This window comes from Myotis yumanensis, unplaced genomic scaffold (assembly GCF_028538775.1).
Source record: "Myotis yumanensis isolate MYYU_CA2020_CCGP unplaced genomic scaffold, mMyoYum1.0.hap1 SCAF_14, whole genome shotgun sequence".
Classification (NCBI taxonomy): domain Eukaryota; kingdom Metazoa; phylum Chordata; class Mammalia; order Chiroptera; family Vespertilionidae; genus Myotis; species Myotis yumanensis.
In genome coordinates, this window is record NW_027223765.1 from 2,992,593 (window position 1) to 3,007,997 (window position 15,405).

The following is a 15,405-nucleotide window of genomic DNA, read 5'->3' on the forward strand; positions in this document are numbered from 1 at the left end:
GGAGACAGACCCTGAGGCCAATATACCACCGAGGCGGCTGGCACTGCTGGGACGCAGAGGAGGGGGCCCAGCCTGCTCCTAGGAAGACCAAGACCACACTCCCGTGCCCACTTCGGCAGCACACGTACTAAATCCGAAGGATACAGAGCAGATTAGCATGGCCCCTGTGCAAGGATGACATGCAAATTTGTGAAGCGTTCCATTTTTTTTATAAGACCACATTCCATGACCTTCTGCAGAAACCACCCCCCTTCCCCCCCCAACACAGCCCCTCGGCAGCTTCCCTCCCCTGCAGACCCCCAATCGCCTCTAGTCCCTCTCCCCGTTAGGAGGCCCGGGAATTTCCCCTTCTTTCCTCCCATTCACACCTCTGGAGCTCAGCGTAGCCAGTAGCCGTGGGCCTGCCAGGAGCATTTATTGAGTGCCTGCTGTATGCCAGGGGCCTCGGCCCCTCTGCAGAGCGAGGCAGGCTGGGGCATCCCAGGCAGAGGGCACGGCGAAGGCGGGGCTGGGTGTGCCGGCCGCCCCCCCCCCCCCACTTCTCCCCCTGCTACTCAGCCGTGGTGGGGCCCCGGCAGAAGTTTCGGTTGTAGAAGTGGTGGTTGTCCCTGGTCAGGGCCACGCCCAGCTGGGCCCAGAAGCTGCTCTGGCCGCTGGGCTGTTGGGGCCAGAGGAGGACGCTCCGGCGGCAGAGGCGCTGGCGGAGCCGCACGTAGCGGGAGCGGTGGGCGTCGGGGCTCAGGATGGCCAGCACCACCACGTCCTTGCGGTCCTCCAGCAGGCGCTGCTGGGCCAGCAGGAAGCTGGCGCGCAGGAGGCCGCTGACGCGGTCCGTGTGGGCCAGCACGAACAGCGTCTTGCGGCTGCTGTAGACCGAGGCCCACAGGTTCTCGAAGAGCGTCTTGCCGGGCAGCCAGTCCCGCTCCTCCAGGCACAGGCGCAGCGCCCGGCGCCCGCGGCGCTCCTCCAGCCGCACCCGCAGCTCGTTGTACACCCAGTCGGCCACGGCGGCGTGCGTCTTGTCGAAGACCACGAAGGCGTCGTAGGACAGGGCATCCGCGCCCCGCCGGTGCCCGCGCCGGGGCAGCCAGGCCAAGCCCAGGTGGAAGCAGTACCAGAGGTCCCAGCCGCACAGGTGCTGCAGCAGCGGCACGGCCACGCCCAGCGCCACCGCCAGCAGCGAGAGGCCGAAGCAGTCCCAGGACAGGGCCTCGTCCAGGCAGAGGCGCAGGTCCTGCGCGAAGATGCTGCGGCCCTGCAGCTGGCCCGGGCTGCCGCACTTGACCTGGCTGGCCAGCCTGGGCACGGCCGCCTGCACCTGCAGCAGGAATTCCACGAAGACCGCCCCGCAGGCGCAGTGCAGGGGGTTGGCGCTCACATCTAGGACCGTCAGGGCGGCCGCCACCCGGGCGCCAAACCACGAGGGGTCCAGCGTCCGGAGGGCGTTGTGGCTGAGGTTGAGCTCTTGCAGCCGCGTGGCCGGAGCGAAGAAGCCGATGGCCACGAAGTTGATGCGGTTGCGGCTGACGTCCAGCCTCTGGAGCCTGCTGTCCGCAGGGAGGCTGCCGTTGGTCAGGGCCTTCAGCTGGTTCCCCGCCAGGTCCAGGCTCTCCAGCCAGGGCAGGAGGGTCAGGCTGCTCCAGTTGAAGAAGGCCAAGTAGTTGTCCTGGAGCCGCAGCTGCTGCAGGCTCCGGGGGAGGTAGCCCAGGTTGCGCGGCAGGACGGCGTGCAGGTGGTTCCGGGACAGGTCCAGGCTGACCAGCTGGCTCAGGCCCTGGAAGAAGCGGAGGTAGAGGTCTCCCTCGTTCCACATGCGGTTCAGGGCGTTGCCGCTGAAGTCCAGGGCCCTGAGCGAGGCGCTGCGGAGCTCCGGGGACACGCGGCTGTGGATGGCGTTGTGCGCCAGGCTGAGGTAGCGCAGGCCAGGCAGCTGGTCCACGAAGCTGAAGTTGTGGCCCATGCCCTGCATGCTGAAGGCCTGGCTGTTGTAGCTGAGGTCCAGGGCCCGCAGGCAGGGCAGCTCCGTGAACGAGCGGCCGTGGTACAGGTCCAGCTTGTTGTAGGACAGGTCCAGCACCTGCAGGCTGGTCAGCAGCACGAACTGGGAGCCGTTGACCTGCGAGATGCTGTTGTAGCTCAGGCGTAGGCACTGGAGGCGAGACAGCCCGGCGAACATCTCCGGCTCGATCGTCACCAGGTTGTTCCGTGACAGGTCCAAGGTGAAGCTGAGGTTCTTGCAGTTTAGCATGAAGTCCTCAGAGCTGGGGGTGTCCCTGGGATCTGGCGCGAGGTGCCCCGAGGGCCGCCGGCTCGCCTCCCCAGCATCCGCCTTCCACATGGAGGCATTCGGCCCCAGAGGCCCGCTGATGCGGTTGTTGGACAGGTCCACCTGGCACAGGCTGGGGTAGGCCTGGAAGATGCTGAGCTGGGCCCGGTTGATGAAGTTCATCTGGAGCTTGAGGGTCTTCAGCACGGGCAGGCGGGCCAGCGGCCGGAGCGTGCGCTCGCTGAGCTCGCGGAAGAAGATGCCGGTCATGTCCAGGACCTCCAGGGCGAGCAGCCGCTCGAAGGAGGGCGCCAGGTTCATGTGGGCGTAGGACACCCCCTTGTGGTAGTTGAAGGACAGGTTGAGTTTGCGCAGCTTCCTCAGGCCCTGGAAGGCCGTGGTGTTTTGGATGCAATCGTACAGGAAGTTCTCGCTCAGGTCCAGCACGGAGAGGTTGCCCAGGCCCCGGAACCAGCGGGTGTCCAGGCTGGAGAGAGAACTGTCGCTCAGCACCAGGCCTTCCAGGTGGCTCAGGTTGCGGAAGGTGTCGGGGTGCAGCTTGGGGAAGCCCGGGGGGCACTCCACGCAGGGGTTGCGGGCGTGGTCGCACCGGCGGCAGTTCCCGCCCACGTCCAGCACACGCAGGGCTGTGAAGTTGGCCAGGTCCGCGGGCCCCAGGGAGACGATGCGGTTGTAGGACAGCAGCAGGGTTTTCAGGCCGGGGGGCAGGCCGCGGGGCACCGCCGTGAGGTTGTTGTACTTGAGTGACAGGTGGGTGAGGTTGTGCAGGCCGAGGAGGGCGCCCGGGGCCACCTGCACGGCCCGGCCGCAGGGGTTCTGGTAGTAGCAGTTGCCGTCCATGTACAGGTTTGTCAGGGCGCGCAGGCCCCTGAAGCTGGCGGCGTCGATGACCAGGATGTTGGTGCGGCTCAGGGACAGGTACCTGAGGGCGTGGGGCAGGGCGGGCACGGTGGTGATGTTGTTGTAGCTCAGGTTCAGCTCCTCCAGGGTGGGCACGTGCAGGAAGGTGCGGGGCTCGATGGTCATGTGGCAGGCCCAGTGCATGATGCTGAGGCTGCTGGGCGGGCAGTTCCACTTGAGGTTGAGGCTCCGCAGGCTGGGCAGGTGGGAGAAGTCGAAGCTGTGGAGGTGGCGGATGCGGTTGCAGCTCAGGGAGAGCTTCGTGATGTTCTCAAGGGGCGAGGACGCCGAGAACCGCGGCACGGACGTCAGGAAGAGCCACTCGCAGTTGATGTAGTTGGGGGCCTGGAACTCACAGGGCAGGAAGGCGGGCAGGGCGCCCTGGGCCAGGGCCAGGGCCAGCACCTGGGCCTGAACCAGGAGAGACAGGGGCAGCAGGGCGCCATGGCAGGGGCCCTGTGCGGGGGAGAGGGAGGGCAGACGGCGTGAGTACCAGCCCAGCTTCACCTCCCCACCCAGGTCACCGAGTCCCCCCCCCAGCCCTCCCCAGGGAGGCTCCTGCCTCTCTGCCCACCCCCCTCCCGCCTCCAAGGCTCACGGGGAACCTGGACTTGGGTCGGGGACTCAGCCGTTGACGTAGAACTGCTCCTGAGACCCGGAACCCAGACTCGTGGTCTAGACTTCCACTCATAACCAAACCCCAGCTGCACCAGAGCCGGGCAGGTGCCCACAGGCCCCAGGCTCCCCGAACTCTCCCTCCGTCCTCAGCCCGGTTCTCTTCTCTCCTGAGCAAGGAGCCCCCTCCACCCTCCTCCTGCTGCTCCCCAACCCCTCCCTCTTCCTTTGGCCAAGACCCAGGCAGGAATGAGGGTCTCTCGCTGGGGTCCAGGCCGGGGACCGTCCAGGGCCTGGGCACCGGTGGGCACTGCCCAGCTCTTTCCCTGTGCCCAGGAGCCCTGGACCTGCTGCGGGTCAGAGCCAGGCCTGAGCGCCCAGCTTGGTCTTAGCCCCTGGGCCACAGCGAGCGAGCCCTTGGCCTCAGCCTCCTCCTCCACGCAATGGGTTGGGGCCTCCTGCTCAGAGACGGGCTCTGCTCTGATGTCCTCGGGGCCCAGGGAGTAACCCCGGGGCCATGTGGGTGACAGCGCGTCCCCTACTGTCTGTAGCTGCCAAGCCCACCTCTTTCCCCACCCGGCCCCCCGGCCCTGGTCCCCGCTATCCCCTCCCCGGGGGTTTGGGGAGAGAGGGCGGCGGTCCTACCATGACTAGGAGAGGGGGCTTGTCCAGAGGGTCTCGCTTAGGCAGTCCCTTCCCGCTGACTGCTGCCAGCAGAGGAAGTGAGAATTTCACAACCTCGTAGCCCCCTCCCTGCCATGGCTGGGGGGCCGTGCAATGAGTCAGGCCATTTGCATAGTCAGATGGCAGACAGGAGGCCTGCTCCTTCCTCTTTCACTCCCCTCCTCGTCCCCGCCTGACCTGGCAAGGCCACCCGTCTGTCCTGGGCCTCACACCTGTCTCCTGGGGGTCCTGGGAGACACGGGGCCCAAGCCCAGGCGACGCTCACCGAGGAACAGGCACTGGGGGCAGTGCCAGACCCCGCGGGCATGCTGACACCGTGCCAGGCCTCCCCTCTCACCCTCGCGCCCCACAGGTGGCATGCAGGCCAGCGCCTCCTCCCTGCACCTGCCCTTCCTGGCCCGGTGGTCCCGCCCCAGAGATCTTTGGGGCCTGGGGATGGGGAGCTGAGCCTCCCCAGGCTGCAGCTGCACCCCCGGCCTGCTACTCCCTCTAGGAGCAGGGCCTCCCCGTCTGCATTCCCCACATCCTGGTGCCGCTCAGAGCACAACCCCGCGGCTGGGCCCACCGGACCGCCTGGCTCGGCCTCCCACGCCGGCTCATCCAGGCTCCTCGGGCCCCGAGCCTCAGGGGGCCCCAGCCCCCCAGCCAGGCCCTTGGGCTCCACTTCAGGTCCGCCGGCACCTGCCTGTCGCCCACCATCTCTTGCCTAGACCAACGCCATCAGCCCCTCTTCACGGGTGGCCGGCTTCTGTGCTCACGCCCACGCCTGTTCCCGTGGCCCCAGGTCACAGGAGGCCCCTCCTCGGCTCAGGCCCCTCCAGGACCCGTTCTGGAGCCAAAGCCACACCCACATCATGGCCAAGGCCCCGTAGGACCTGCCTCCCTGACCAGTCCCCACCACCCGGCCTCCCCGTGCTGGCCCGGCCATACCTGTGACACTCCCACCCGGGGCCTGTGAACGTCCGGTTCCCTCTGCCCGAAGCTCTTCTCTCAGATCCTCCGTCACCTCCATCGCCCCCATCGCCCCCCTCACGTCTCCACTCACACGTCGGCCTCTCGGCGCGGCCTCCCCGCCCTGTGGGTAAACCTTCATCCTGGGCCGAACCCCTTTTCTGGCTGTTTTTCTCTTTTGTAAGTTTTTACCGATTCACGTGCCATTTCTTGCTTTTGCATCGTCTATTATATAGTCTTACTGCCCTGCTGGCACGTGGGCTTCTGCCTGCATCCCAGGGCCCACCCAGTGCCCAGCACACAGTAGGTGCTCTGCTTGTTGAAGCTGTGGCTGCCCAGCCCTCAGCTGGACAGACAGGTCCTGAGTGGTGATGAGTGAACGCAGAGGGCTTCTGCTGGGGGAGGCAGGGCGGGGCCCCTTCTGCAGGGATGGACAGCCCAGATCAGTGGTTGAACCCGCCATCGACCCGGGTCCTCTCCTCACCCCTGCATTCCCCGCTGAGTCCTCAGCCCCAGGGAACCTCTCCCGGGGCCTCTGGGACCAAAGACCCCTCCCAGCAGCCACTGTCTGCCTTGGGGGCAGAAACCAGGTCCCCGAGGTGGCAGGAGCTGCCAGGGAAGCCTGTGCGTGCGTGCACACACACGACTGGACACGGCAAGATTTCAGATGCCCAGACACACCCGCCGTAGCCCAGCCCCACTGAGGCTGGGAAGCCCAGTGGGCAGAGCTCCCCAGTGGGGCAGGCTGCGAATGCCCCCAGGGAGCCCCTCATCCCACTGCCCCACCTGTGAATTTATTCCTCCATAAAGGGGCTGGCAGGCGGAGTTAAGGGTTTGAGAGGCGCGTCCCCTGCGCCTCCAGGAAAGGGAAGTGGCTATAATTAGAGCTGTCCTTCCCATGGCAGAGGAAGGCGGACCATCGGCAGCAGATGCTCTGCCTCTGGCTCTGAAGGGGAGGAAGGGGCCGCTGGAACAGGTGTGGGAGCTGATTCCCGCCGAGGCCTCCAGGGGAGCCAGCCCTGCCTAGGCCTGGCCTGAGCCCTGGATTCATTCCCCGCGTGTAAGCCCTGTAAGAGTGCATGTGTGTCGTTTAAAGCTAGTAAGCTTGGCCTGCCAGTGTGGCTCAGTGGTTGAGCGTCGACCTATGAACCAGGAGGTCACGGTTCGATTCCTGGTCGGGGCTCATGCCCGAGTTGCAGGCTCAATCCCCAGTGGGGAGCGTGCAGGAGGCAGCCGATCAGTGACTCTCTCATCATGGATGCTTCAATCTCTCTCTCTCTCCCTCTTCCTTCCTCTCTGAAATCAACAAAAATATATAAAGCCAGTAAGTTTGGGGAACTTAGAGCAGCCATAGGAAACCCACACACCCGGCCCCACGTCGCAGGGAGGTGCCGCCTCCGTGCTGAGCCCCTGGCCACCGGTGGACCCAAGTGAGGCGGTGCCCTCGCACCCGCGGGCAGTCTCTCCTGACACCTTCCACGATGGGGTGGGGCAGTTACATGCACAGGGCCCCCCAATGCCCAGGGCTGGAGGTGCTGCTCCCTTGGGCCAGACTCGGGTGTTGATTTAAAAATATTTTATTCTTTAAAAAATACAGCATTCAACCATCTCATCCGCCGTGACCCCCTGCCCGGCCCCGACGACCCCACCCCTTGTGGCCAAAGGGTTCCAGGCTGTGCCGGGACCCTGGTCTCAGTTCCCTTGGGGACCAAGTCCATGCCAGGCCCTGGAGACAGCCAAGCGGGGTCCCCGACACGCTGGGCACACAGAGGAGGGGCAGGGGAGCAGGGGGAGGGTCACAACGCCAGCCCAGTGGCCCTCGGAAGCGGCAAGAGGGGTCAGTCACCAGCCCTCCTGCCCCTGAGCGACCCTGCCCCGGAGCCCGGACGGGGAGGGAGGGCGGCGGTGAGGAGCGGGCGGCGGGCGGCCCCACAGTCCACCGGCCAGCGCGGCTCGGCCCGCCTCTAGCTGTCGTCCCCGTTCTCCCCGGGGCCGCGGATGAGGCGCTTGTGGCCGCGCTTGCCGCCCGGGCCCTTGGGCTTGGCGAAGGCCTGCTTGAAGGCGTGCTGCTTGGGGTGCACCTCGTCGTACAGGAAGTCGGCCGTCAGCTCCGCCCCGTCGCCGATCTCAATCTGGGAGGGGCAAGCAGTGTCACCCCACCGGTGCGGGGCCCAGACTCCCCACCCTCACTCCTGGGGCACCCCCTTATCTCTCACACTCCAGCCTGGGGCCTCCTCCCAGACCCCCACCTGGACGGCCACCTCCAGGAACATGGAGCCTTAGGCCCGCTGCCCTGCACACCCTGGTCACCCCGCCTTCCTGACCCCGGACAGGAGACACGGAGCCAGGGCTCGGGCCTGTTCTGGCCATCAGTCAGCGGGGCAGCCCTGGACACGGCCTCGGTCTCCCCAGCCACCCAACGGGCAGCAGTGGCCCTGCCCCTCCACCGTCCCGTCCCTCCCAGGCCCCCAGGGCGACCCGCACGGCGCCCACCTTCTTGGCGATCTCCAGCCGGAAGTCCTGCTCCGCGGAGTCCAGGAGGCGGCTCTTGCAGCTGGAGTAGAGCATGCGCTCTCGGATGCTGCACTTGTACCCCGGCATCGAGTAGATGAACACTGGGGGCCCGGGACGAGACGGGGTGAATGGCGGGCCCCCCGCTGCAGCCCCACCCCGCCCCTGCCCCGCCCGGGGGCCCCCTGCGCCACTCACCCACAGACTCGAGGGGGTCGCCCTCATGGGTGTGCCTGTAGAGGAAGAAGTGGTAGCGGGCGGCCTCTCGGGGCACCCGCGAGGGCAGCTGGGCCACGTCCGTGGGCTCCGTGTGCACCAGCTCGATCGTCTCCCGCTCCAAGTCCAGCTTCTGCCGAGCGCAGGGGGATGCGAGGGCACTGGGTGAGGCAGGGCCCAGGCCCACCCGCCAGGCGAGCTCCCGAGGTGGGAGGGTGGGGGCAGGAGCTCCCTCTGCCGGGACGTCCCTCCCCGCGGCCCCCGCCATGGAGGTCCCGGCTCTGACTCCCCCGGGAAAGCTCTGCTGGAAGAGGTCCCCCCAGGGCCATGGACAGGACTAGCCCACCCTCAGACGCCAGCCGCTGGGGGGCCGTGTCTTGGAGAGGAGGAGCCATTCGGCCCCAGAGGGGGCGGCCTGAACCACAGGGGCCGAGGGGCTGCCTGGGGGATGGGGGTGAGGGGGAGTCTGGGACAGGAAGGGGCTGAGAGCTAGGAGTCACTGGAGCCCCATGTGTACCGTGTGCGGGCAGAGAGAGGGAGGGACTGTCCCAGGCCCCCTGCTCATGAGCAGGGACAGGCGGGAAACAGAGCGTATCCATGACACACGCAGCTGCACCCAAATGGGAACAGGTAGGGGCGGGGGTGGGGTGGGCAGGTGTTCCCGCCGGCACCCGGGTGAGCGGCGTGGACAGGCTGGGGATGTGGGTGTGCACGCTGGGGATGTGGGTGTGCACGCTTGCACATGTGTGCGGGCAGGCGGGGGAGGGGCCGGGGGCCGGGTGGGGGCCGAGCGTCGCGGGTCCGGGCAGGGAGCGCACCCACCAGCTGGATGTAGTTGATCGTCTTCTGCCGGAGCTGCTGCAGCGCCCGCTGGGCCTCCGGCTGCAGGGGGAAGGCGAGGCCCTGCAGGGTCTGGTGCTTGCTCTCCACGCTGATCTCTGTCTTCACCTGGGGGCAGCGATCAGTGAGCGAGGCCTCACCTCCCGAACCTGACTGTGGGGCCAGCCTGGAGCACAGGCCTGGCGTGGCCTGGAGGTCCCCCCCTCCCCCGCCCCCCGCCACCCCAGCACTCCCACCTCGTTGATGCGGATCTGCTGCAGCTCCCTCTCGGCCGAGGTCAGCGGGGCGGGCGCCGCACAGGACGACAGGTGCTTCTGGTACCCGGCCAAGGAGAGGTCGTCCTGCCGCGGATGCAGAGGCGGAAGTGGGCGCCTCAGGCGGGCTGCCAGGAGCCCTTGAGCACCCAGCCTGCAGCCTGGGCACTCAGCCCTCCCACTCACGCCCCAGCCTGGTGCCCACTCGCTCTGTGACCCTGACCCGTCCGGTCCTCTGAGGCCTGTGACCCCAGCTCGGAGGGTCCAGCGGAGGCATTACCTTCGCCGTCCCAAAGAGCTCATCCTTGACGTGGCCGCCCCCGAACTCCTTCTTCACCGTGGCCCGCGTGGCCGCGTACAGCATCTTCAGCCGCACCTGAGCGGCAGGGGACAAGCGTGAGACCCCTCCAGGCAGGGCTGTCTCTCCAGCAGGCAGGTCACCCCCTGGTGCCCACACACCCGGCAGCGGGCGCAGTGTGGAGGCGAGGAGGCAGTGGGGCGGCTCGGACAGCAGGGGGAGCCCTTGCCCAGCTCAACCTCTGACTCCCAGAGCCGGGCGGATGTGGCCAGGAGGCTGCAGGCGACCCCAGGGCCTTGTCCCTTCAGCCGCTCTGGAGCAGGTCCCGATGTGAACACCCCCCGCCCCCCACCCGCCGCCAGGGATCGGCCTTGTCTCGCTCAGACCCAGTGTCCCCTCCCCCCGATCTTGGGACTGGGCAGGGGCCCCCGGACTCACCGGGGAGTTGTCAGGCGACCAGGCGAGGAAGAGCCACTCGAAGCCCTGGGCGTTCTTGGAGTCCAGGCGGTAGAGCAGGTAGCAGGGCTGCTGGGCGTCCAGGAGCGGCAGCACGGCCCGGTCGTAGTCCTGCTCCCAGCTGCCCACCGGCTCCCGCGACGCACCCAGCGTGAGCTGCTCTGGGGGCAGAGGCCGGGTGAGCCCAGTCCCACCCCCACCCCCACCCCCGCCTGGACCTCCAGCCTCTGGCCGCCCTCCCCACCTTCCCTGGAGCCCCCAGTCCCTGAAGGGCGAGGCTGTGACGGAAGCACGAGTGACTGAGCGACAAAGCTGCCCGTTAGGGTCTGCTCCCTCCGCCCACGCACGGAGACGGCCGAGGTGATGCCCGCACAGGACTGGGCACAATGACATGAGGACACACAGACGCGTGCCCACGGCCACCAACAGTGCGGCCCTCACGGCCACCAGCCACCAGCTCGCTGCTCCATCTGCGCCCCTGCCCCCCCCCCCCTCCCCGCACAGCCTCTCAGAACAGATGTGCTCAGGAGGCGGGCTCACAGCTGCAGCCCACAGGCGAGGGGACAATCACGCCCTGGCCAGGGGTCCCCGCACCGGCTACCAGGCCCCTGATGGGGGCAAGGGCCCCAAACGCCAGGCCCCGCAGCCCAGCCTGCCCTCCCGCAACTCGGAGGGGACCCGCGTCGGAAGCCAGGGTCGCAGGCTGAGTCGGCCGACAGCACTGCCAGCGCCCTTCACTATGCTGCCCCATCTTCACGCCGGGGAGTTTTACGTAAGAAGGGGAGTTCCTGGTTTCTCTAGAAAACTCAGGAGTGGACCACACTCAGGTGGAGGCGGCAGTGGCTGCCCGTGGGGGGCCTGGACCCCTGCATGCGGGACTGGGATGGTGCGCGCGCGCCCCCGAATCCTCCAGCTCAGCGTCTGTGGGGACGGCCCGTCTGGGCAGACCCTGCTTTGAGCCAATTCAATGCATGAAAAGCCATCTGGGCACCAAGCCCGTTCGGGGTGCCCCCCTGAAGGGCCCGCTCATGCGGGGCTGGGAGGACCTGCAGGGGCGCGGGCAGCCCACTCCCAGCCGCAGAGTCTTACTCTCATCTCGGGGGACAGACCCTCAGCACAGACGAGCGGGGAGAGGAGGGGAGGAGTCCTCTGTTCTGGCACCACAAGCGTCATCTACTCCTCTGCCTCCTCAAACCCTCCCCCTGCCGGCCTCCGCTCAAACTCTCCCCCGCCCCCTGCATAAGCTCATGTCCCCAGGTCCAGGCCAAGGCCCGGCCAAGCCCAGAATCCACCCATCTGGATCTCAAAGAGTCCTTCTCCCCTCTGTGGGGGCATTTTTTGAGGCTTCTCCGTAGGACTCCCCCTGGCCAGCAGCCACCGATGGAGGTGAGTGGCACTGGCCACATGGGGCAGGGCCTGGCCTGGTTTGTTCCCTGCCCCCTGCCCAGCCCATTTCTCCCTGCACAGCCTGGGGGGGGGGGGGGGGGCGCGGGGCAGGACCCCAGGCCAGGCCCGCCCTGCTACCCCTCAGCTTCAGTTTCCTGCTGTTTAACAGGGTAACGACCACGCCACCTCCAGCGCTTTCTAAGGCACCTCACATTCCCAGCTGGGGAAACTGGGGCCTTGAGCGGGCTGGAGGTCAGTGTCCCCACCTCCCAGAGAAGCAGCGAGTCCAGCGCCCGGCCTCCGTCCCCCTCCCAGGGGGCACTCACCATCCTCAATGACGACTTTGATGAGCCGGACGGAGCCGGCCCGCGCCTTGGCGAAGAATTCCCTCAGCTGCTCGGTGGCTACAAGCACAAGAAACATGGTGGGGATGAGCGGCGGTGGGCAGGGCGGCAGGGACACGGGCAGGGACACGGGCAGGGCCTGCTCCGTTCTGTGGGGTCTGGTGGCTGAGCGGGGAGCGGGTTAAATACAGCCCTCCATGTGATCGGGAACCCGAGCTGGCTGAACATAAGCTCCCAAATTTAGCCAGCAGAGGTGGCGGGTGAGTGGCCGCCTGGCTGGAGGCGCTCTGGTGACAGGGCAGCGGGGACGGGACAGCCCATCGGGGAGGGGGCGGGCTCTGGGGCAGGCCAGGCCGGTGGGAGGAAGGCCAGCGCCGAGCTGGACAGGGAGACACTCAGTACTGTCCTAACCACAGACAGAAACATGTGAACAGTTCCCTGATGACCACTCTGCCCACTGACACACACGTGTGTACATGTACACACACGCACATGTTGCATGTGGCAACAAACAGTACATACTCAGCCCAGCATGTGAACGTAACACATCAACACGTGCAGGTGGCAGTGTTGGCAGTGAATGCCAACACCCCTGTCCACGAGCACACGCTCAGCTGGTCTAACACAAATAAACACACGTGTTTTAGACTGGCGCACACACACCCAGCCATCATGCCGGGGGTTCTAACACACACAAACATGAATGGCAGACGCAGAGCTTGGCGAAGACATGTTTGCAGGCAAAGGATGTATAAAGATTACACAGACACACACAGGCATGCGCAGACACAGGGAGGCAACCGGCTCCCACCCCCAGGCAGTCTGGAAGGCTTCATGGAGGAGGAGTGACTCTCAGGAACTCCTCAAAACAGACTGTCTTGGTCCTTGGACCACAGAGCTGGGAGGGGACAGCCAATGACTGGGGACCCGAGTGCCGAGGTGAGGGTCGTGGTCGGAGCTAGGGAACCATGGCACATCACAGACCCACTGTGGTCCAGGGAGAAACCCAGGTCCGAGTGGGGAAGGGCCGCTGTGGTCTCTGGGTGCACAGGGCCAGCCAGCATGACCTTGAGGCTCCGCAGAGGTCAGGGGAATTCTGCAGGAACACAGTTGGAGGGCTGAGGTCAGAGAGTATTTATAGGGCCCGCAGCTCGGGGGCAAGGGCGGGCCTTTAGGAAACACTCTGGTCACGTCCTCAGGTGCCCCGCACGCAGGGCGACCTGAGCCTGAGACCGGGCTGGGCACCACCCTCAAGGCCACTGGGTGGACAGGTCCCAGCTGAGCCCGCGGGCCCTTGGTGCTCAGGGCAGCACGACACGAAGACAGCCCCACGGGACCAGGCAGAGCGACCCACCTGCAGAGCCCGAGCAGGTCTCTGATGAAGACCTGGCCTCTGGGGTGCCACCTTTCCTGTCGCTGCATGTGACCCCTGACCTCACTGCACCTCAAACTCTTTCATAATGTGGGGCTCGGCCTCCCCCACGCGGAGGCCCGTGGTGAGGAGTAAGCGGGAGAAAGTGCTCCGTGAGGGGCCCCCACTAATAACACACCCACTGTCTAACTAATGACCGCCGGGCGCCGTGCTGTGCGAGGGAAGGCCACCAAGCAGCTCTCCCAAAGGGGGGCGGGCACGTCCCTTCTAGTGTTACCAGGGCAGTGACACCCCAGAAGGGGAAGAGACAACCCCCCATGCCTCCTCAGCCACCATCAATAATCCAGAGGCCGGGCGGGACACCTGAGCCTCTCATCAAAGATTCATGCCCCCTGCCCCACCCCCTGCCTTGCCCACCCCCCACCTGGGAGCCTCCGGTTACAGGTCCCTCCCCTGCCCTGCGCTGAGGCCAGCAGATTCACACCTATGGCCAGGGCAGGGCCAACTTTCTTCCCACCTCCCCCGGCTGGGCCAGCAATGAGGGGTGGGCTGCTCACAGGCAGGAGGAAATGAGAGAGTGAGGTGGGGCCCTGAACACAGGACTGTCAGCCTGGAGCTCAGAGGAGGAACCCTCGCTTCCGATTCCCGCCCCTCCTCCCTCCCGCCCTCCCCTCCCTCTGTTGGGGCAGCAGCAATGACCAGGCAAAGGGGAAGGAAGGGACATCGGGCAACTGTTCTCTCCTGTGGGGCTGAGTCACCAGCAGGCTGGCCAACGCCTCCCCAGGGGAGGCTGGTCCACCTGGGGGGTGGCTGGCCCTGACCCAGGCCCGGGCCTGCTGTCCTGTGGGATGGGGCCAGGGAAACCCTCAGGACTGTCTGGCCAGCAAGTGGCCACAACCACAAGCCGAGATCCAGGCAGGCGGTCAGGCTGGTCGATGGTGGCCCTGGGGGGGTGGGGGTGGGGAAATCCTGGTGCGGTGGGAAGAGTGGCTGATGGCCAAACCACCAGCTCCCTGGGCAGGCAGTCTGCACCTTCTGCACAGGCCAGGCAGCTGCCCAGGCCAGCGGAGGGGGACACTGAGGCCCAGGTAGGGTCAGGACACCTGGCTCCTGGCCACGGCCTCTCTCTCAGCCCGTCCAAGGAGGAATGGAGGCCCTTGGGGGAAAGGGGTGATGCTGTTCTGGAGGAGCTTGGGCTTGGGGGGAGCTGGCCTGGAGTCTCCAGGGCCAAGACCTTCCCCCCACAAACCCCATACTTGGACCCTCTTCTATGTTCCCAACCTGGAACTAGAACCATCCAAGCCTGGCCCCAGCAGACTCAGATCAGAGTGGAAAATGGAGGGGACCTGAGGTCAAGGTCAGACCGGCCACTCTCCCATCCCACTCTGAGGGCCCTGTCCCGGGGGTCCCCAGCCTAGCTTGCAGGAGTGTGGGAGGAGCCAGAGGTCAGGACCCCCTCCTCAAACAGACACAAACCCATGCAAGCCATACACACCCAGTACATGCATCCATGGTAACACATGCACACCGAGATGCACCCAGATTGTGCACACAGACACCCACAGACGTGTGCACAGTCACGAAACACTGATGTCTACAGATGGTCCCATGTTACTGTGTCCATTCAACCAGCCACTAGTGTATGTGCACCCCGGTGGGCGCACACGGGGCTGCACACAAGGCAAGTGAACATGCGTGCACCCTCCCCCAGATGTGCGCATCCGGGTGCACCCACCCCCAGAAAGCCACACAGACCCATAGATGGGCACACACAGGCACATCCACGCCCCGTGGGCACACACGACACGGAAACTTCCGCCCCAGCTGGGTACCTACATGCACACCCACTCCCAACTCTGCACAGTGAGTCCCCCTCCCCCAGATATGCCACCCCAGGCGACGCGCGGCTGCAAAAGAGAACAGGAAGCTTCCCCGAGCTGGTGCCCGGGAGGAGAAGGGAGCCGGAGCCGGGGAGGGGGCGCAGCGGCGGGTGGAGACCCTCTGCCCCCGGCCCGCCCGCCATCCGCCCTCACCGTGGATGCCCGTCTGGTGCGCCATGGCTCCGTGCCCTGCTCCGCCCGCGCCCTCGGAGCCCTCGGCTCGGCCCTGGCTCTGCTCCGCTGGCTCGGACCCGGAGGAGGAGGAGGAGGAGGATGTGGCGGGGGCCGCCCAGCTCGCGCTGCTTCCCGGGCGGTGTCGCAGGACCCGCCCCCACCAAGCCCCGCCCCCAGGGCGCGGCCGGGAGGGGGCGGGGACTCTGGCCGCGCGTGCGCACAGGCCACTCCTTGTTC

General features: G+C 66.6%; 1 protein-coding gene and 1 non-coding gene across 4 annotated transcripts; one reads left to right on the plus strand and one right to left on the minus strand.

Annotated features, from left to right (window-relative positions):
* The first annotated feature begins 103 nt into the window (after positions 1 to 103).
* On the plus strand, positions 104 to 209 carry LOC138992836 (U6 spliceosomal RNA). Its single transcript, XR_011468164.1, has one exon. It is a non-coding gene; the product is annotated as a U6 spliceosomal RNA (small nuclear RNA).
* Positions 210 to 301: 92 nt separating this feature from the next.
* Positions 302 to 15,313, minus strand: LOC138992520 (twinfilin-2). 3 transcript variants are annotated; one of them, XM_070391386.1, is made up of 9 exons: positions 15,148 to 15,313; positions 11,725 to 11,802; positions 9,995 to 10,173; positions 9,539 to 9,634; positions 9,241 to 9,345; positions 8,987 to 9,112; positions 8,147 to 8,297; positions 7,931 to 8,052; positions 302 to 3,643 (listed from the first exon to the last, which is right to left on the minus strand). In XM_070391386.1, the coding sequence occupies exons 1-9, from the start codon at positions 15,170 to 15,172 to the stop codon at positions 551 to 553; spliced, it is 3,975 nt and encodes a 1,324-aa protein (XP_070247487.1). In that variant the 5' UTR covers positions 15,173 to 15,313; the 3' UTR covers positions 302 to 550. The 3 variants fall into 3 exon arrangements, with proteins under 3 accessions (XP_070247487.1, XP_070247485.1, XP_070247486.1); XM_070391385.1 differs by lacking the exon at positions 302 to 3,643 and adding an exon at positions 7,013 to 7,569 and having other exon boundaries at positions 15,148 to 15,288; XM_070391384.1 differs by lacking the exons at positions 7,931 to 8,052; positions 8,147 to 8,297; positions 8,987 to 9,112; ... (3 more) ...; positions 11,725 to 11,802; positions 15,148 to 15,313 and adding an exon at positions 4,448 to 4,494.
* Between the last annotated feature and the right edge of the window lie 92 nt (positions 15,314 to 15,405).